Source organism: Tympanuchus pallidicinctus, unplaced genomic scaffold, assembly GCF_026119805.1.
Source record: "Tympanuchus pallidicinctus isolate F22 unplaced genomic scaffold, pur_lepc_1.0 scaffold26, whole genome shotgun sequence".
In the NCBI taxonomy this organism is placed as follows: domain Eukaryota; kingdom Metazoa; phylum Chordata; class Aves; order Galliformes; family Phasianidae; genus Tympanuchus; species Tympanuchus pallidicinctus.
This window is the reverse complement of record NW_026294743.1, coordinates 10,251,177-10,272,508: the sequence shown is the minus strand read 5'-3', so window position 1 is coordinate 10,272,508 and position 21,332 is coordinate 10,251,177. Positions and strand designations below refer to the sequence as shown.

At 39.8% G+C, this 21,332-nt stretch overlaps 1 protein-coding gene across 1 annotated transcript; it reads right to left on the bottom strand.

Moving 5' to 3' along the window:
* Nucleotides 1-1,034: 1,034 nt before the first annotated feature.
* On the bottom strand, nucleotides 1,035-17,773 carry NAF1 (nuclear assembly factor 1 ribonucleoprotein). The gene is made up of 8 exons (XM_052690313.1): nucleotides 17,242-17,773; nucleotides 16,911-17,049; nucleotides 16,593-16,686; nucleotides 14,130-14,212; nucleotides 12,984-13,144; nucleotides 8,160-8,211; nucleotides 4,348-4,453; nucleotides 1,035-1,760 (listed from the first exon to the last, which is right to left on the bottom strand). The coding sequence occupies exons 1-8, from the start codon at nucleotides 17,748-17,750 to the stop codon at nucleotides 1,369-1,371; spliced, it is 1,536 nt and encodes a 511-aa protein (XP_052546273.1). The 5' UTR covers nucleotides 17,751-17,773; the 3' UTR covers nucleotides 1,035-1,368.
* Nucleotides 17,774-21,332: the final 3,559 nt, after the last annotated feature.

Sequence of the window (21,332 nt, the reverse complement as noted above, 5' to 3'; positions counted from 1 at the left end):
TGAAACAAATTTTAGAGAACTGATTTCAGTAAATAAATTATGAATTAGAATTTAATTCCAGATTTAACAGCCTCTTTATAAGACAGTACCTCATCTACAAGCTGAGGTTTTGCTTCACTCTTATTTGGAATTAGGAATAACAAACAATACCTGCAAAGCTTAATTAGCCTTTAAATATGTATCCAAAGAACCTAATGAGGCCAGTGAGTCTGAGAAAAAAAAAACCACTCGCTGCACAAGACTAAGCACTCTGTTCCATTCTATAACTATTAATATTTTCAGAGTGAAAAAAGCCACCTTTAAGATCTTGTCACCCCCCTTATACACAGTGAAGTTTTCTATTCTAGCCATGCAGTCAAAGAGTCTGCACTTGGAGTCTCTTCCTTGGAGACTAAGAAATAGCAACTGCAGAATTGCAATTCTGGCCAGGAAGAGCTTGGGCTTTGCTTGACAATTCTACCCCCTCCCAGAAGCAAGCTGAAAAAACCTGGTCTATCCAGTGCCACATACCTTTTATGTCCAAAATGCAATCAATGAGGTTCTGAAATGATACGCTGTCTCTACAAGGTCTGATGATTTCTTCTTAGAAAGGCTGACAAAAGCCTACATGCATCCATTTCTGCACTAGGCATAAAATCAACCTATAGATATTGACACGGCCTTTAATTTTCCCATTCTATGCAGTTACATCCTAATATTGTCCTTATAGCTACTGTAGGATACTAGATCTGACCAAGTAATTTACTGCCTAGTTCAAACTCTGATCTAGCTACTCTAGCTAATTAAAACAGACAATCCAGCTCCATTCTTTCACTTAACATGAAATTAACGAGGTGTCAGAAATTGAGTAGCAGGCATTTATAACTTACATAAACAGAGGTAAATATGGATTAAAAGGATAAAAGGAAGTAAATCTGCATTTTTATTTTCCTTATAAATAACTTTAAAATTTGCCAAAATAAAAGAGACAGTTTAGTCTTACATCTGTTATACTGCTATGCTATTGAAAACAACACCCGTGATTACCACAAAACAGTAGTTACATAAAATTCTATTTATTACTGAACAGATTTCAACCACTACACAGCAGTCTCCAAAAAATTTTTTATTAGTTAGCATCCTAAATTGGTAAAGTTATAAAAATAAACCATTATTTGATAATCGATTATTTTTTACCATACAGTTTTCTTCTTTGAAACAAAAAGAACATAGAAAAAATATTCTGTGGACATCCCACAAAGTATTAAACACTGCTTTTGTTTCATTCTTGCAGAAAAAAATAACCATCTCCAAAATAAGCAAATATGGCCCAGCCAGTCTGTTCTTCCTCCCCTTAAACAGCAACATCCTATACACATTTATGGAAACTTAGTAAGGCCTGAACTGAGAAGGTTGGCTATCTGGAGGAGGTAGAGGAACTGGCATAAATGGATATAAGTTGTACATGTTTGGGTCTGTGCAAATCATATTTGGATTTGAAGGCGGATGGTGAAACTGATGCATCTCATTAATGGAACCAAACACTGGAGGAGGAAAGGGATACTGCTGCATCATTAGATGTTCTTTTCTATGAGGTTGTGGGAACGGTGGAGACTCCTGGTGTATCCTGCTGTCTGAAGAGTATGGATGTGGTGCTCTAGGAAACCGTGGGGGTCCCGATGGAGAAAGAAATGGATCCCCAAAGAATCTTTGGCCATGGTATCCCCTTGAATAACTTGAAGCAGGCTGTTGCACTGATTGATGAAGTCCTTTATACTCACCTTAAAAATAAAACAAGAACACTTAATATTCTTGAAAGTTTACAGTAATCCTCACAAATCCTTCAAGATTCTCTTTCATCTTCAGAAATGAACACAGATAGGCAGCCTGTACTGAGAAATCCACAACTGGGTAGAGACACATCTCCATTACAATCATGCACAGAGCTGAAGTCAAGGAAGTACAAAGAGTTACTTTCTCAAACATTACTGATAAATAAGATTAAAAAAAACCAAATTACTGACAAGTCCACAGTTTAGTACCTCATCCTGATCAGCTAAATAAATACAGAAAGAATGATCCTGAGGGTTGCAAATACGGTCGTTAAAAATGGACATTTCATGTTTTTTCCCCACATGCTTTCCTCTGCATTATCAAATCAAGTGAATACTCAAAGTGTAAGTATTTTGAAGCTTCAGTTTAAAACAAGATTTACAAGTAGCACATTCTAAAACTGAAAATAAATCAGTAGTCCTTATTCCATCTTGAGATTTTCAGATTTTCCTTCTGCTGCAAAATGCCTCTTGTCTTTTCATTCTGCTGCAAACTGTTATAGCATTGCTTTTTGTCAGGCTAGACCAAGCTCTGAGCAACCTGATCTAGCTGCAGATGTCCCTGTTCACTGCAGAGGGTTTGGACTAGATGGCCTTTAAGGGTCTCTTCTAACTCAAATGATTCTTCTGATTCTATGATTCTATCACTTAACCCATATAAAGCATTTAAGTATAAAATTTTCAAGGATGTGAAAGGAAATATGTTAAATTAGAACACATTATGCATGTCAAAGCCTACATGCCTGTAGCATTCTGTCCTTCTGCATAAAGTTATAGCTTAATACTAACTCCTTAAGTAAAATGTCCTTGCAACAATTTACTATTTAAAACATATCGTGGCAGACAAAATCATTTACCACCTATCAGGCCTTGCACCCCGCTTTCTGACCTGAGTTGGTATTACAGCATAAAAGACATAAGAAATTATTTCAAGTCAAATTTAATGAAATTAAGAAGTAAATTAATCTGGGGGGGAAAAAAAAAAAAAAAAGAAGAGCAGACTGTATGTTAAGCCAACTGATTTTCAGCATATGTCTTTTAAAGAATTTTCTTCCTATTGAAAGAGTCAAGTAAGCATGTATTAAATGTTCATAATAAACGTACTGCTACTTGGTATTCCTGTTCTCTCTCCTCCTAATGAAGGCTCCAACAAGGAGTCAACATTAAGTTTTATGACAACACAACCAAGCTAAACTCCAGTTGTAACTGAGTTTATATTACAACTTGCCAGCTATCCTTGCAGCTGAATTCCACTGCCGTAAGTAAACTGCAGACAAGCTTTAAAGCACGTCATGTACAGAAAAACACAGCTAATCATAACCCATACTCCCTTGATATACTGAGACAGTTCCTCTTCTTGTGCTCTCACTCATGTAAGGTAGTACACTAACAGCCTCAGAAAGCCCTGGGCAAATGCAGCTCTGCAACCAATTTGCAAGATAGGAATGGTGAAAACTACACCAGATTCAATACAGAGAAGCAGAAACCAGGAGAGAAAATAACCATCAGCAATGAAGGGAACAAACTGTGCACAGAAGAAAGCAATTAACAAGGCAGCTGCTGACCTCCCAACTAAGGAGAAAAGGAATTCAGTGGGGGTGGACTGTCTAGCAGTTGTACAAAGGAAAAACAGCAGAATCCTGATGGCGGGAGTCAGTCTAAGAAATATCAGTGGGGAAAAGCACACCAGAAATGAAGCAGTCAGAAGCAGTAAGCCCATGTATGAGCACAGCAGCAGAGAAGGAAGAGGGGAGACAGCAGTATTGAAAAGGAGCGGTACTGAAAACATAAAAGAAGCAAATCAGTCAGGCTAAAGGAAAGAGCCATTTTTCAACCAAAAATGGAATCCATTAATATGTTTTTATCATTAGAGTTACATGAGAAAAGACACTGGAAAATGTGGTCACTGCAAACAGTGCAGCAGCAATTACAGCCCATTTGTCAATAGCTGGAGAAAGAAACAGAGACGACTGTGCAATAAAATGTATGGTTTTTCATAGATAAGCTTCCAATAGCTTCTACTGCCTAATGACTATGTCAAGTGAAAAGACAACTTATTTCTAAAGGAGAGGTATAAATTAAATAAAAAAAAAAGAACTTTTGTCAGGTAAAGGAAGAAATTCCCCATTGAAAGTTGTACCTGCTCCCTGAATCTCAAATAAAAAAGTAACCAAGATTCCTCTATATTCTCCTTGCATTCCAAGACTTAGGATGAGCTTGGACCACAATGATCTCTGAAATAATTGCAATAATCTCTGCAATTTCCAAACTTCAAAAGGTGCTATCTGTTCTATACCCTCACTGTCTTGGTTGATACTGTCTTTAAATCTCTGCTGACAACCTTCCTGCTCTGTACTGTTTCCCTTTGCCATGTTCAAAAAAATTAAGCAATATAGCTGCAAAATTCATCAATACAACAACTTTGAAAAGAATAGAAACATTGATTAGCTGCAGGAAAGCTCAATTTTTAAGGCAGATAACACTATTTTTCAAACAGCATAAGAGACGAAAGCACTGCTCTATAGTATTCACTCACTTGTTGCATTTGTATCTGTTTTGACTTTCTTCCTTCCTTGGCTCTGTGGCTTCTTTTTCTTTTGTTTTGCCTCTCTTTCTTTTTCATCATCACTGAAGTCCAAGGCCTAGTTAAAAAAAAAAAAAGTAAAACAAAAGGTATATAAAACACACAAACAAAATAATGCAGATCATTTCAGATATCAAAATAAATCATTATTTAGACAATAATCCATCATGCAGTCAGCTGAGAAGAATGTTGCCAATGCACTCTGATACTGTGCACTGAAAGAGCCACTGTACTCAGCTGGCTCCTCAACACAATCAGGAACTCAGCATTCCAAATATGGCATTCCAAATACAAATACTCAGAAAGCAGTTACACAATTCACAATTATACCTTGCAATTTTCTTAAAAAGCAGCAACATTCATACACCAAACACTTGTGGTTTTTATCATCTTGAGTGAAAACCAACTAAAAAAATGCAAACAATTTTTCGTGTGCTCCTTCCACAGCTTATTGCTCAAAGTGCAGTGAAGATTCTAGGAACATGCAGATAATTTAACAGAAATCTTGGAAAGATTCTATTTTACTCTTCAAAAGACATTCCAGCAAGTAATGGATTTACATAGCTCTCACCAAAACTAAGGGGAAAAAAGCAGTAGCTGAGTGAATCTGGCCAGTAATTATTACTAAAAAGCTTGAAAAAGTGTACAAGTTCACCTAAGTGTGGTGTAGGTGAATTATGGGTTTCCATCATAATTTATTTTATGACAGCCGTTAGATTTATGACTCAAATTTAACTTCATGAAAACCAAGCAAAAAGAATACAGATAGATTGACTAATGATATTGTTCCTGATAAACTTTCATAAACAACATTATTCCCAAAGAATTTTAAGGTGAGAAGAACATCATCATTTACAACAATCTCACTGCAACTTTGTTCCTTTCATGTGAGGGTTTGCTTCCTTTAGAGCAAGGACAAAATTATTAATGTTAGGAAAGAACTCTGGCAGTAACTGAAGAGCTCTTTTTAGTGACTTAAGGGGGTAGGGCTTGTGCTCCTTACCCCCCCCCCTACTTCTGAAAGGAAGAACAAGCAGCAAAAATTACGTATTATTTTAGTACATTCAGAGCAGACATAAAATATGGCACTGATACAGTGGTGAAAAAAGTTTCTTAGAAGTCAATTCTGAATATAACCATTTCCCCCTCTGCATAATTAGATTATACTCTACAAGAAATATAATGATATATACCATGAATCATGGAATCACAGAATGGCCAGGGTTGGAAGGGACCTGAAGGATGATGAATCTCCAAGCCCCTGCCACATGCAGGGCCACCAACCTCTACATTTCACAGCAGCCCAGGCTGCCCAGGGCCCCATCCAACCTGGCCTTGAACACCTCCAGGGATGGACAGGGCATCACAGCCTCTCTGGGCAGCTGTTCCAGCACCTCACCACTCTCTCTGTAAAGAACTTCCGCCTGATGTCCAACCTAAATCTTCCCTCCCTCAACTTCAAACCATTTCCCCTTGTCCTGCTGTTATCTGCCCTTTCAAAGTGTTGACTCCCCTCCTGTTTGCAGGCTCCCTTTAGGTACTGAAAGGCTGCAATGAGGTCACCCAACAGCCTTCTTTTCTCCATGCTGAACAAGCCCAGCTCCCTCAGCCTGTCTTCATATGGGAGGTGCTCCAGTCCCCCGATCATCCTCGTGGCTTTCCTCTCCAACAGTTTTTGTTAACTTCTATTTTTTCTAAATAATGGAGTACACCATCCTTGAGTAGAACAGAAATAACAAATAAGTACTTTGTGCTGCTAGCTGCTTTTTGTTGGACATCCTACAGAAGCTACCTCAAAGACATCAGTTACCTACTCTTTCTGGCCTCACAGCAAACAGATTACACACTATCATCCTCCTAACTCAAAGACAAGGCCTAGACAAACCATACTGAGTCTAGACTTCAACAAGCTGCTCAAGGAGGAATACTTAGTCCACACCTTCAAAAAGGTGCCAAGCATAAAAGGCCTAAAACACATTCATTTAAGACTTGTGCAAAAACAAACCTTCACAGCAACACAAAAAGAACCGACTCCAGCACTTACATGCAGCTCATGATGCAAGTCTGCCAGACAAGCTTTAGAATCAATTGGCAGCACAAGGCTCTGAAAGAGTCTGGCTGTGTGAGACAATTTCAAGCATCAGTAGCATAAAATTTAATCTGCACCCTCGTCAACGTTTACTGTCTTGAAAGCAGAAGCTGCTTTCTACCATCTCATTAGCTGTCACAGTCTGCTTATCTTGCTGCAAACTGTAACTGCTAGGACTGCACAGAGCCTAAGGATTACAACATGTTAGATGTGTTTTCTACCAAACAGCACACATGGACAACAACAGAACAAACACAAAGGTGTCACAAAAAGCAACTAAGTTGCCTATCCTTGCCATTACTGATTTCTTTCAAATCTTCTTCCTTCGTTCCTATAGTGAAGAACAATAAATAAAGCTCCCTCAGTACTTTCAGATTCCAATGCTCAAAGAGACCAGTATTATCTTAATAAAAACATCTCTTAATAAATAAATACTAACTTCAGGAAAAGCAATGAATCCTTATCTGTAGAAGACTTGATTGTTTCACTATACATAGCCACATTTTTGAAGTTATTCAGGTACCCACAAATTCAAGCAAGCATTTACATACAGATAACTCCTGAACAGCTTCAGAGGCATGACTAAGAAACAACAGAAGAAATCAAGGTGGTATTTCAAGATCCATTGTACATCATACTAGAAGAAACAACATTCTGGGATGTTGTGTGATGATGTATCAGTCTGTCATGTCTTCAAACGTTACAAAAGCTTGAAAGGCTTGAGCCACATCCCTCCTTCAAGCCAGAAAATCTGGCTTGAGATAAGGACTGTGAATGCAGCACTGGTTAGAATACTAAGAAAAAGACCCCACCCAAAAAAACTAACAAAACAAAACAACTACAGTAACCATTCAAGCTTTCATAAATTACAGCAACATCAGCTAGGCAGATCTTTTCAAAACACTGCTCAGGACAGCATTTTAGCTATTCTGGATATAGCAGTCTGAAAGTGGAAGCTGCAGGGTAAAACAGTGCAAGCTTTGAGCTAGAAAACTATCTCACAAAAACACATCAGTATGTTCCTATTACAATAAAGAGCAGTCATGAGGAGTATAGTTTTAGTGGAATTAAGGAGCACTGGACAGAAAGCCTGAGTGCCCCTAAAGAAAACTTTAAGAGATTCTACAGTAAGCAATGTCATACAACTGTCATGAGAAACCCTCACTTGTATGGAAGAAGCTTAAATCTCAGGAAGCTAGCCTAGCATTTTATAGTAAGAAACAGTAAAGAAACCTCATCAAGGAGCCATTCAAATAATGCAACAGAAGAGGTGTTAAATTAAGAGATGAACATCCAACACTGCAGGGCACTAGGAGACCTTTACATATAGACAATTGCTCACTTGCAAGATCAAGCTGCAGTAAAAGAACAGCAAGTACAAGAAGTCCCTAGCAGACATAAAAATATTAGGCAAGACAAAAGCACTGCTACTCAAAGTTGGTCATTTAGATTGACAAACATACTCCTGAAGAAATGGAGGTACTGAAAATACGTATTTTCAATTCCAAAAAGGAAGTTAAAGAAGAGGACAAGATCTCTCTACAGCAATTGTTGGGCCTCTCTTACAAAAGCAGATTCACTTAACAACGAAGGAAAGAACAAGCATTAGTTACTCTGCACAGAAATTTGTCTTTATTTTCTGCAATCAAAAACAATTTAAAAAAGCAATAGTTACCTCAGGTGGTGGTTCCTGATCATTCTTCCAAGATGCATCTGACCCTTTTTCCCTAAAAGAAAAAAAGACAATCATTTTATTTGTAAAGAAAGATTAACAGACGTTAACTTAGAACTTTACTACATGCACCACTTGAAAAACCCTCCTCTTCTGAGTGGACTGAATATATTACAAAGCTAATATTAAGCTCTGACTTAGGTCAAACTTTCTTGCCCAACAACCAAAACAAATTTTGAAGTAGTACCAGTTTTTTCCCAACCACCACTTCAAGATAAAGGTGCCTTGAGTGAGAGCTAAAGGTGCTTACAGCAAGAGCGGGGTTGGTCTCTTGTCACCGGTGACAGGACGAGGGGAAATGGCCTCAAGTTGTGCCAGAGTAAGTTTAGGTTGGATGTCAGGAAACACTTCCTTACAGAAAGGGTTGTGAAGCACTGGAATGGGCTGCCCAAGGAAGTGGTGGGGTCACCACCTCTGGATGTGTTTAAGAACCGTCTGGATGTGGTGCTCAGGGATGTGATTTAGTAGAGGGTCATTAGAGTTAGGGTAGGATGGTCAGGTTTTGTGGTTGGACTCGATGATCTTTAAGGTCTCTTCCACCCTAAACAATTTTATGATTCTATGATTCTAAGAACTCCAATAAATAACATTTAAATAACTTCCTTGATAAATAGCAACTTTATGGAACAAGCTTAAATTATGCTGTTTAAGACTGTAGAACACATTCCTCCTAAATTTAATATATTTTGTTCTGAAACGTTGAGACAATCTTTATTTATGCAAAGTATATAAAATCCTGAAATGGTCAAAATTATTACTTGCAAAATGGAACCAGACGTTTACAAGGTGTTCTATGTTATCAGCACTCCAATTGCCAAGGGTTGTTATGTTAGAAACAATCAGGCAGCAGCATCAAAGTACAGGGTAGCCAATGACACCAGGCAGCCTTGTGCCTCAAGCCCCAAAACTAAAGCTCAATCTTTATGCATCACTAGAAAACCAGAAAAACTGCACTTTCATCATTCCAGCAAATTCTGGAATGCAAACCATTTTAAAGTTGAGAACTTTCTATATGATTAATTTCTTCTAGCTTGCAGATAACACTCTACTTAGGCAATAAACACATTGCTTCTCCTCATTAAGAACAAGCTTCTTTGTTTCTCCTTCTCATCTTGTTATTTCAGGGTAATAAATGCCTTCCAGAAATGCCAGAGCACACATAAATCTCCAAAACCTGTGATCATTAGGCACTATGCAAGACTCAGTTTTTGAAGTTAACAGTCTTAAAACTTAAGCTGTCTGATGAACAATTATTTGAAGTCTGCCAAATCACCCTTCGTTATTCCACCAAAATAAACATTTTTCATGCTTTATTTAATTACCTCTTGCAAATAATAGTGCATCTTAGATTTTTTCTGAATTCAGACACTTTCAAGATCTGAAAGCCTAAAAGGTGGCTCGGAGGAATCATGGAAATACGTGAGCCTGTTTAGAATTATTCCATGCTTCAGGCAATGCAGGCAAAAACCCACAGTTTTTAGCAACATATTACATTGCATTCAAGAAGTTTTAAACTACCCACTGAATAATGGCACATCCATCTATTTTACTTGAAGTGTAAGGCTTATTCATGTCAATGCAACTTTGTGCAACACAAGCAAATCGCATGCCAGAACTCAAAAGTGCTTCAAACGCAAGGTGTATTTCAGGTCTTGATCCTGTTTACTTCCCTTTTCAAGATACCACTACAGTTTTGGGTAGCATTTTAAAAACTTCAGGCTCATCCACAGAGTCCAGAAAACTAACAAAAAGCAGACATCCAAGTCACCGAATTCGCAGTCTATTAAGGTCCAAAAGCCCTGCTGTGTGTGTGTGGAATTGACTGAAGCTCAACTTTCCCATTGTGTCCTCTTGGTTTCTTTATGCAGATACAGTAGCAGACATAAGACATGAAAATTGTTCATCCTTTTCCACTTGACATGACCAACCCTACCTGCCTTGTGAAAAGGTAGCATCAACAAGATGTATCAATTATGTCACAAAAGCTTAAGAACCTTCCCTGAGAAAAATGAGGAATTACAGAAAAACAATAATCCATGAAGTGCAATATTGCAGACTACTAATGACACTACTCATTTTTAATGCAAGGCAAGAAACAAAGTCTGGCACGCCGTTCAGTTGCCAATGAGATGTGGAAGTGCAAAAACTCTTAGCTAGTGTTCAATTTTGTACCAGACATGAGAGAAAAGCTCTACTGAAAGACAAACAGCTCCCAAAACCACTTGCAAAGCATGCAAACTAAAACACAAGTCAGCCATCTCACATGCTGAATATGGACTTCAGTTATAGATGCAGAAAGCAGATGCCTCAAGTGTGTGCAGTTACTGTGCTAAGCAACAAAGTTTAGCAGCACAAATCAAACAACAGCTGGCATCCAAAAGCTGCAGAAAAAGCAAAGCAACAGCACAGTGATACTATATTTTTAGTGGTACTCACTAAAAGTGAAAAAATAAAGTTTAAACACCTGTTGCTTCCCCAGGGAAAAATAAACAAAAAGAAAAAAAAGACTCCTGCAGATACTCAAGGTGCAACTAATGCAGACAACAAGCATTACCTTTTTCTTTTTATGAAATAAGAGGTCAGATGAGAAATAATACTAACAGAGACTAAGTCACATGTGACAGACTTCCAAAGTATAGTTGCTTCAGGCAATTCATCAATAATTAAGAAAATTAATGTTCAGCAGTCCACTATTACCCCTTATTTCTTAATCCTTTCAGTCTTTTATCATTTGAATGGCAACAAGTCCTGTTATTATACAGTCAGTGGATAAAAGAAGAGCAACCGACAACATCTACCTGAACTTGTGCAAAGCATTTAACACTGTCCCACATGACATCCTGGTCACCAAATTGGAGAAAAATGGATTTGATGGATAGAACACTTAATGGATAAGAAATTGGTTGGATGGTCACACTCAGTGTTGTGACCAATGGCTCGAAGACCAACTCAACATTGGTGATGAGTGGCATTTCTCATGGATCAATGTTACTTAACATCTTTCTAGGCAACACGCACAGTGGGATAAAATGCACCCTCAGCAGGTTTGCAGATGGCACCAAGCTGGGTGCAGTTAATACACTAGAGGGAAGGGATGCTATCTAGAGAGACCTGGACAGGCTGGAGAGGTGGGCCCATGCCAACCTCATGAAGCTCAACAAGGACAAGTGCAAGGTCCTGCACCTGCGTAGGGGCTACCTGCGTAGCACAGATACAGGTTGGGTAGAGAATGGCTTGAGAGCAGCCTTGACATGGTTGCAGTGAGTGCTTGCAGCCCAAAAGGTTACCTGAATTCTGAGTTACATCAAGAGAAGATGACTAGCTGGTCAAGGGAGATGATTCTGCCCCTCTGCTCTGCTTGAGTGAGACCTCCCACCTGGAGTACTGCTTCCAGTTCTCAAGTCCCCAAAACAAGGAAGACATGGAGACATTGGAGTGGGTGCAAAGTAGGGCCACAAAGATGATCAGAGGGCTGGAGCACCTCTGTTATGGGGACAGGCTGAGAGAGCTGGAGGTCTTCAGTCTGGAGAAGAGAAGGCTCAAAGGAGACCCTATAGAAACCTTCCAGGACCTGAAGGGGGTCTACAGGAAAGCCAGGGAGGGACTTTTTATAAGAGCATATACCAACAGGATGAAGGGAAATAGCTTTAAATGGAAGAAGATAAATTCAGACTAGATATTAGGAAGAAATCTATATGAGGGTGGTGAGAAACTGGAATAGGTTGCCCAATGAGGCTGTGGATGCCTCTCCCTGCATGGGGCTGTGAGACAACCAGATCTTGTGGGAGGTGCCCCTGCCTACAGCAGGGCTTGGAACTAAGCAATATTAAAGGGCCCTTCCCAACCCAAACCACTGAATAATTCTATTTGCCTCAGGCAGGCAAACACTATTGGTTTGAAGTTGAGGGAAGGAAGATTTAGGTTGGATGTCAGGGGGAAGTTCTTTACAGAGAGAGTGGTGAGGTGCTGGAACAGCTGCCCTGAGAGGCTGTGATGCCCCGTCCATCCCTGGAGGTGTTCAAGGCCAGGTTGGATGGGGCCCTGGGCAGCCTGGGCTGCTATGAAATGGGGAGGTTGGTGGCCCTGCATGTGGCAGGGGGTTGGAGCTTTGTCATCCTTGAGGTCCCTTCCAACCCTGGCCATTCTGTGATTCTGTGATATTGAAAAGTTTCTGATCATCATCCCCCCGACAAAAATCACCACCAAATTGAAGCAAGTCATTTCCAGACAGAACTGCTCTTCTCCACCTGCTTAAGACTTTTTTTTTTTTATTATTAAGTTTCACTTCTGGCCTTGTAATTGAAAATAGTAAATACCAGCTTGTTCAGAATTCACACAAGTTTATAGAAAGGATTAAACCACATTAAGCTACAAAACTTCTGAACAACAAAATGCAAGAGAGTTCATCGTGCCAAATTCATCCAGAGGGTTCAGGTATGAAACTGTTTTTTGTTCTTGTACAAAATAACCTAATTTTGGTTATGGTATTTGTTCACAAAAATAATAAAACTTAAGTATTAAATTGAATGAAAATCTATCAAACCTCATTAACTGTAGTGCTTTAGAAGCTTGCAGTTGTTCTGTACTTTTCTGAAAATCTGAACTGTTATACAACCCTGTTATTACAACACAGTTGAGAATAAGCAGAAATGTTAGCAGAGCCCTGTAGTTTCTCACACAAGCCTAACTTTAATTCATAATTCTCAGCTCTGTAAAGTAACACATTAAAGAAATGCATTATAAGCAGATTAGAAAAGTAGGACTCACTGTTGTAGTTTCTCTGCAAATATGTACTGGGTGAAGTCCTCCACTGATGGAGCAAAGTACATGCTGTCTTGCACATTAATACCTTTTGCTTTAATATGTTCAGAGCTGTTAAACCTTAACACGTAAAAGGGATGTTGAACAGGACCAAACACCTCAAATACCTGAAACACAAAATTTAAGTAAATGACCACGTTAGATGCTCACCTCACTGTACACAACTCCAAATCGTTAAGACACTTCGTATTTAGGAATTTGGAGGTGTTTTTAAATTGCAGCAAATGAAGTTACCTTCATGCCATACCCTTATTACTGCTCTGTTTTTGGCAATGTGTTTCCCTAGCTACTTTAAGTCATAAGTTTTTTCATGTTGATTTCACCTTCATCCATTCAAATGCACTGCCTTCAATGTCAACTTCCTTTACTTCAGTCATCATTACCTTTGTTAGTCCCCTGATTTTCTCTATTTTGCTTTCAAATCTGAACAGCTCAATAATCTCCTGATTGCTTATTTCTAAAATTTCCTCTCTACAAGATGCCTTTATGTTAGTTCCAATGCCCATTCTGTCACTCCACGGAGAGAATTCTGACTGATACTGCATTGAACACCTGCAATTTCATGCTAGATCTTTCTCTATTCCACTCAAATCTAGCACAGACATGTTATGGCAGTGTTAGTTCCAAACGATGGCTTTCTTTCTACAGAAAATATACAAAATTCAAAGCAACACTGTTCCCTGCAAACATTCTTCATCACAGTCACACAAAGCACACGTGGGCCTAAGACTACAACATCAGAGCACAGCTACGCACACATTCCCCACATTTCCTATAAGTCAACAGAAATTGTCCTGGCAATAAAAGAACACAGCTTATTATTGAAGATATCTAATACCTGAAAGCAACCACAAGCACGTTCATCAAATGGCAGAAATCCAACACACTGTAATTCCAGAGGGATGCAATTTATTCCAAGATGGAATTCTTGAAATTAAGAAACCTAAATGATGCTAACAAGAGTCAAACCCACAAGGAAAAGTCGTGTATCAAGGAAGCATTACATTTAGCTGACTTGGACACTATATTATGTTGAAACACAACAGCTTGTAACACTAGAATAAAAGGTCATCATGCTTTACACACACATACCTTTCCTGCTGCTTGTCGATCTTCTTTAAAAATTATGCTTTCCTCATTTATTGGAGGTAGGCCTCTCAGAGATTCAACTATTACTAAAACAGAAAACAAAACCAAATAGAACTTTAAGTTGCAACAGCAGTGTGAGTTAACTGCAGGGAAATAAAACTAATCACACAATAATTTACAAAGCAAACACATCGAATCAGCAAATGGCCTGGGCTGAAAAGGACCACAGTGCTCATTTAATTTCAACCCCATGCTGTGTGCAGGGTTGCCAACTGCCAGACCAGGCTGCCCAGAGCCACATCCAGCCTGGCCTTGAATGCCTGCAGGGATGGGGCACCTAAAACCACCCGTTCCAGTGTGTCACCACCCTCTGGGTGAAAAACATCTGCGCTTCTCCTAGAAATTCTCGTCCACACACTGAAATACAATCATTACGTCCTTCCCCTGTGATGGCGGGACAAAGTTTGCAGAATTACTGCTCTCAAGAGATGAAGAGACTTCCTTTTTGCACCTAACACTTACATAAAATACTGTTGCAGTTCCCCAGGTTGTTTCTTAACTGAGTGCACAGCAATTTTTTCTATCTTAAATTGTACGTACATGTAAGTTTTCTTCTGCCCTCTTAGTATTCCACAATAAATTTTCCCCAGAAAAGAGAATAGAGATAGCTATTTATCCTCTTAGTAACTAACAGAAAGCAGGCAAGAACACAAAAGATGCCCAGCAGACCAGTCACAGTAGCATTATTTACATGTGCAGGCACAGTTTGAAATTTCTGCACTTCTAGGTCACATAATAGATCCATACTACATTTGGGCCCAATTCATGATAAATGATGGTATAAGCAGCCAGATGGTGCAGGTTGTTTCAGTACCTCCAAAAATGAAACATCTGCAAGACTTGAACACTTACAAAAAGACACAGAAGTAAACACTTCATGTATTAAATAAATATTTTGATACATAAGCTATGAATGAATTTCATTTTTCTGTTTTCCAGACTCAAAGGGCCCATTCTTTAAAGAAACTTTTAGAATCATTTACTCTCACCTGTTTTCTCCTTATTTCTATTGCATTAGGCAACAGAAATATTCAGTCTTGACTTTCAGCAGGAACAAAACTTAAAGATGTCAAGAAAAACAGCATTATTAAACTCAATTCTGACTCTGAAGGTAATCTTCTCCACCCTAAAACATAATGCTCAATTAAGCATTATCCATGCCTCTCAATCAAAGTCATTCAAGCACTGTCAACATAAGACTTTATCAAAAGCTAATTAAATTCTCTCTTCTAAACTTACATAATAGAATTTACAAGAATTAAATGCTTCTCCAAGCTATGCTCTCCAAGTTTTGCTCTAATTTAAGTTTGCAGACGTCTTGTGATGTGCCAAGCAACAGTGCTACACACTTAATAGTTCAGTGAATTTAGGCAGCGAGGGAAATACACAGTGGAAGAACTGAATGTGTTGCTTAATCCCCACTGGGAACATACCTGAGCAATAGTTCAGCAACACAGACTCATAGAATTGTTTGGGTTGGAAGGTCCTTTAAGATCACCTAGTTCCAAACCTGTGCTATAGGCAGGGCCATCTCCCACTAGACCAGGTTGCTCACAGCCCCATCCAGCCTGGCCTCGAATGCTTCCAGGGAGGAAGCATCCTAAACCTCACTGGGCAACCTGCTCCAGTGTCTCAGCACCCTCACAGTAAGGCATTTCTTCTCAATATCTATTTAAAATACACCTTCTTCCAGTTCAAACCTATTTCCCCTTTTATTACCTGTACTTGCAAGAAGTTTCTCCCCAACTTTCCTAACTACTGTTTCAGCAGAAAGCCATCTTTACTATGAATGAGAAAGAACAAGTAGAAAAACAGGACAATCAATGAAGAAACCACCACCTTCAGCCAGCCTCTAGTACATGAATGAGATTAATCCTAAACCAGTGCAGCAGAAAATTCTTGTCAAGGAATTGCCTGTATTACCTAGAGTCTTTTATGATAAAAGGAATTTTAACAGCAAACCTTATTTACTTCAATTTGTTTGTTTCCTACTCAATATAAATGCACGGTTTTTAAACTCACTTCACAAGGAAATTGCTTTAAAAGCAATTCAAACAGCACAGAGCACTTCAAGTAAGTTTAAGACAAATAACAGCATAGAAGTTTCAACAACATCAACTTTTGCAAATCTTATTTCACGTGCCTCATAAAGGCCATCCAGCTGAAAGCACTCAATACAAATGTCATCCAGTATCTTGTCTTCACATCTGTTCTCATTCAGAAATCTGCTGCCCCTTTCCTGATTAAGGGCATAGGATCAACAGAAAGGTTTAGCAGTGCTGTGAAACACAACACAGCTGTACTGAAACTTTGGGGTAAGGGTTCACAAACAACTTATGTAGATATATTAGAAATATTTTAATTATTAAAAAAAAAAAAACATTTATTTCAACATATCTTGCCTACCTAGCTGCTCAATGATACTGGAAACTGTCCCAAAAGGCTTCAGTTCAACATTATCAGGCAGAATTACAGTTAAATCTTCAACAGGAGGCAGTTCCTGAAAATATCAAGTCATTATTCAGTATAAAGCCACACATTCACCACTGAAATAGAGAAAGAGAACACATTTTAAACTATCAACCACATACTGTATGTCTGAACTAGTGCAAAAGTGTACATTTAATCTCTGTGGGTTTTCTTTCTTCCTGACAATTTAAAAACACATAAATCACTTGAAGTTGAGTTACTAGATTAGTGTTTAAAAAGACACCACTTACTTACATCAAGGGGCAACTCATCCTTTGTTCTAACGCAGGACGTTCTGTTATCCTTCTCATTTGGGTGATCATCGTCATCAGACAGTGCCGAAGGAGAACACGAAGAGGACGATGTAGCTGACGAACTATCCGAATCTGTGTCACTGAATAAAAGAAAAAAAGGAGTTAAAATACAGACCCCTACATTAACATGCTGCTAGATTACGCTCCGTGCAACTTGCTTTGGACAGCACACGTTTTCTTAAATACATCCAGTACGCAGAAGTGATCTTCCCCTCATTCTAACAAAGCCACCGGACGAGACCATAGAAAAGCATCGCCCGGTGCAAACTCACCTCTCCGAGTCCGAGGTGGCGGCGTGCGGCTCGCTGCGAGCCTCCGCGGGCAGCGGCGTGCAAGGGGGCGCCCCCTCAGCCGACGGCGCCCCCTCAGCCGACGGCGCCCCCTCAGCCGACGGCGCCCCCTCAGCCGACGGCGCCCCCTCAGCCGACGGCGCCCCCTCAGCCGACGGCGCCCCCTCAGCCGACGGCGCCCCCTCAGCCGACGGCGCCCCCTCAGCCGACGGCGCCCCCTCAGCCGACGGCGCCCCCTCAGCCGACGGCGCCCCCTCAGCCGACGGCGCCCCCTCTGCCGACGGCGCCCCCTCTGCCGACGGCGCCCCCTCTGCCGACGGCGCCCCCTCTGCCGACGGCGCCCCCTCTGCCGACGGCGCCCCCTCTGCCGACGGCGCCCCCTCTGCCGACGGCGCCCCCTCTGCCGAAGGCGCCTCGGCGGCAGAGCCGGCCTCCACCGTCAGGGTCTGCAGCCGCACCACCACCTCCTGCTGCTCCGCCATTACCGCCATTACCCCGCGCGGCTTCCGGCCGGTGAGGGGCAGGGCGCATGCGCAGGAAGCGTGCGTGCCTTCGCTTCCCTTTAAGGGCTGGTGTAAAAGGTGCTGCGTTTTAAATTACATTTACTTAAATGCGGCTGGTAAATTCCGCGATTAGATTGAAGGCGCTAAGGTTTTCGCCTGCGTGAGGCTTCTCCAAAAGGCAATGCTGGCGTTCCTCTGCAAGGGAGCTCCCTGTGGGCTGTAAGATGTCGCGGTGCTGACAGCATACAGAAGGCATGCATGTGATTAAAAGTCAAAAAACCAAAACAACTTACTGAAAGTTAATAATCTCAAACTATTATAACATCCAGCTCTATATTGGCAACCCTATAATTGTATCTACCTCCACAACACCAAATTTAACATCATCAAAACGTTCCTCACCACATAAAGGCTTCTGTTATAGGTTTGCCATAAATGCCACTGTTCTGGTGTCCATCAGATGCCTCACACAACTTGCTAGGGGTCACTTTTTGACACGCAATGATCCGGCAAACAAGCAGCTTTCCTGTAGGAGAGAAAGAAGAAATTCCTTCTGCCCTCACCAAGCTTAAGAGAGAGCTACTGAGGGCTCTCCCTTATGACAGTGACTGAGGAGATAAAATACATGCCTTACATTGAACATCCATGGAAAAATAATAATAATAATAACAACAGCAACCTGAAAAAACTGCTGTGGTCTGGCTCCCAAACAGAGTGTTTTCACTCCCAGTGAATGAATGAATGAATGAATGGCAGAGTGCAAAATTATTCTAAAGGGGAAAATCATAAGTAAAAACTTAAGATACTATGTGGAGAGAGCACAAAAAACAACAACACACCAGGATTCGAATGATGGTGAGAGGCAGAGGAGGGAGCAGTACGTTTCCCAGCTCAGAAATCCCATGCAATAAACTTCCCCTCCAGCTCCGTATAGAGTGCACTCAAACGCTTCTCCTTCAGACTGTCTGGGCAATGTTTAATAAAGAGTCAGACGTGTACTTCACAAATACAGCAGGCAGGCTAAAGTGAGCAGCTGCCAGAAAATACATCTCTTTTTCTGATTGTTCCATTCTTTATTCACGATGTGCAAGACCAGATGCCATGTGAGATTAGTAGGAAAATTAAGCATCTATACAAAAGCGTGTTTTTATTTACAGCTAGCTAAAATAAATATATAGGCTAAGCAGGATAGACATATTGAGAACAGTTTCCACAAGAAGTTGAACATCACAAGCACCTAGCATTTTTTGTACTGTATTAAGCAAGGAGCACGTATAAAGACCTGTATAAACAGCAGGCAGATATAAACTCTGCCATTGCACAATTACTCAGAACACCTTGGTTAGGAATTGTAATGCTATAATGGGATGGAAAGCACTGCAATAGTAGCAGGGTGGCAAAGCCACCAGTTGCAGCAAATAAGAAGCCCAAATGCAGCAGCCATGAACACAGAAATAAAGGAAAAGAGCTACTAACCTGAGGAAGGCCTCTAGAAAGCAGAAATCTCCAGCAAGATACCCTTGCCTCCACTGTCAAACCTGAAATGAGATTTGGAAAGGAGTGGATCCTGGCTCCAGCCCTTCCAGTCATTCAGCTACATTGCATGCACCTGAGCTCCCCTGGGTTGGCCCTGCTTTCTCACTAGGTGCTCTGTCACTGTTTCAGGCCAAGACTTATTTCTGCTACAGGAATCTTTTCCAGTGACTACATTGAGGTCCTGAAGTATGTAAAACATATGGTCTAAATATCACTGCCCTGTGCTGTGCTCTATAGTAGAAAGGATCTATGGAAAATCATACAAGGATGATGCACAAGAATTAAATATTGCACGTTCATAAAATTGTTTTATATTGAATCTCAGTGGCAAATATGTTCTCATCCCTGATAAAATGAGTATGTATATATAGAAGCAGAGGCAGAAAACTACTTAAACCCAATGCCACAAAAATTAATCCTGTAGTAGTTTAATTTAAAAATAAAGGAAGAGAAGATTGTTATTATTTTGAGGGGGTTTCAAATTTATTTTCTTCGCTTTTCAGAACTGAGACTGGAGAATTACCTGACACGGACTTCTGTGGAGGATTTGTGAGTTTATGTGAGGAAGCTGGTTAGTGAGGCTGGGAGGGAGTTATTTCCCAAAGCAGACAAAGCTTTATATGCATCAAATCATTTCCTAGCAAGAGGTATAATAATTGGTGTTAATATGGGGCAGATGTAGTTGAGTAATGAAATAATGAAAATTAATTTTATCTGCTAAATATAAACTTCTTATCAATGCAAAAGCATATTCAAGTTTCCCCTCGCCCTTATATAAGTAAAATCATTCAGCCGTCACAGTTTGTCTTTCCTGCTTTTTAAAGTGCTTTAGTTAAGTGTTTTGTAGTTGTACACTGGCAACTAGATTGTGTTTTGACACATTCCTCCATATTCATGCAGAACTCACAGCATTTTTCCAACAAGAAGATACTTCATTTCATCTAAACGCTACAGCTTAGCCTCTATCATATAAAATAGCGTTTATGTTAGAGTGAGGGTAGCGAACACGAAGTACGGTAAACATCATCATCCTTTCAACCAGGATATTTTTAAGTAATCTTTGATGTAGCAACACAGGCATGAAGATGTTCTGTGAAAAGAACAATTTCGTAGATGAACGCTTGAATCGCAGTAGCAGTAAAACTAATTTTCAGGATTTAGACAGTGAAGAAATATTACTGCTAGTAGTGGAATTCAACGTCAGCTGTCAAGGCAGGGCTAAACATGACTGTAGGCCTGTTTTCTGCCTGCAATTTCTTTGATGAAGCTCTCTGGAGGTGTTGTTTTCTAGATTTGTTTGATAGATTCCTGCTGCTAAGACAGGTGTGTATAATTGTCTCCATCAGACTTTTAAAGCTAAAATGACACCGCTCAAATTATTATTGTGTGTTATTAATTTCCTTGGTTGCAGTTGAAGAATCAGTTAAAAAACATAGCTTAATCCCAATATTTCTCCCGGATTTGAAGGTTGAAAATTGCTTGGAGGTTTCAGTATACTGTTTTTTATGCCTTCAGTGGAAAATAAATTTTACAAACAAAAAAAAAACAACACATGATGAAGAAACTGTGTTTCCTAATATACCTGAAACGTGGAACCCAATACTATTGTGACATTTATCATTTATGTGTTTTATGCTTTCTTATTCTAGTCAATCATGCACATAGATTAAATGCAGTATATGAACGCTGTACATTAATTAATAGAGGGAGCAAGTGAATTTGAAAAATACACTTCTGAAAATATTTTTTCCTAATTTTTAGATCAATTTATTTAGGCCGTCTGGCAGCATTTTGTGCATAATTAAATTCAGTGTTTCATCTCCATAATCAGCAAACTTAGATCTTCCTTGAGATTCTCGTGTCAATTAAGAATTATACTTTCCTAATTAAATATGAAGCAAGAGAAAGAATACCCTGGAAATATTGTTTCAAAGCTGTATCAGATCAGAATCTGAAAGGGAGTTACAACAGTCCTGATGGTTTCATCTTCATATACTCTTCCTTTTCCTATTACCTCTAAATTTACCTCTCACC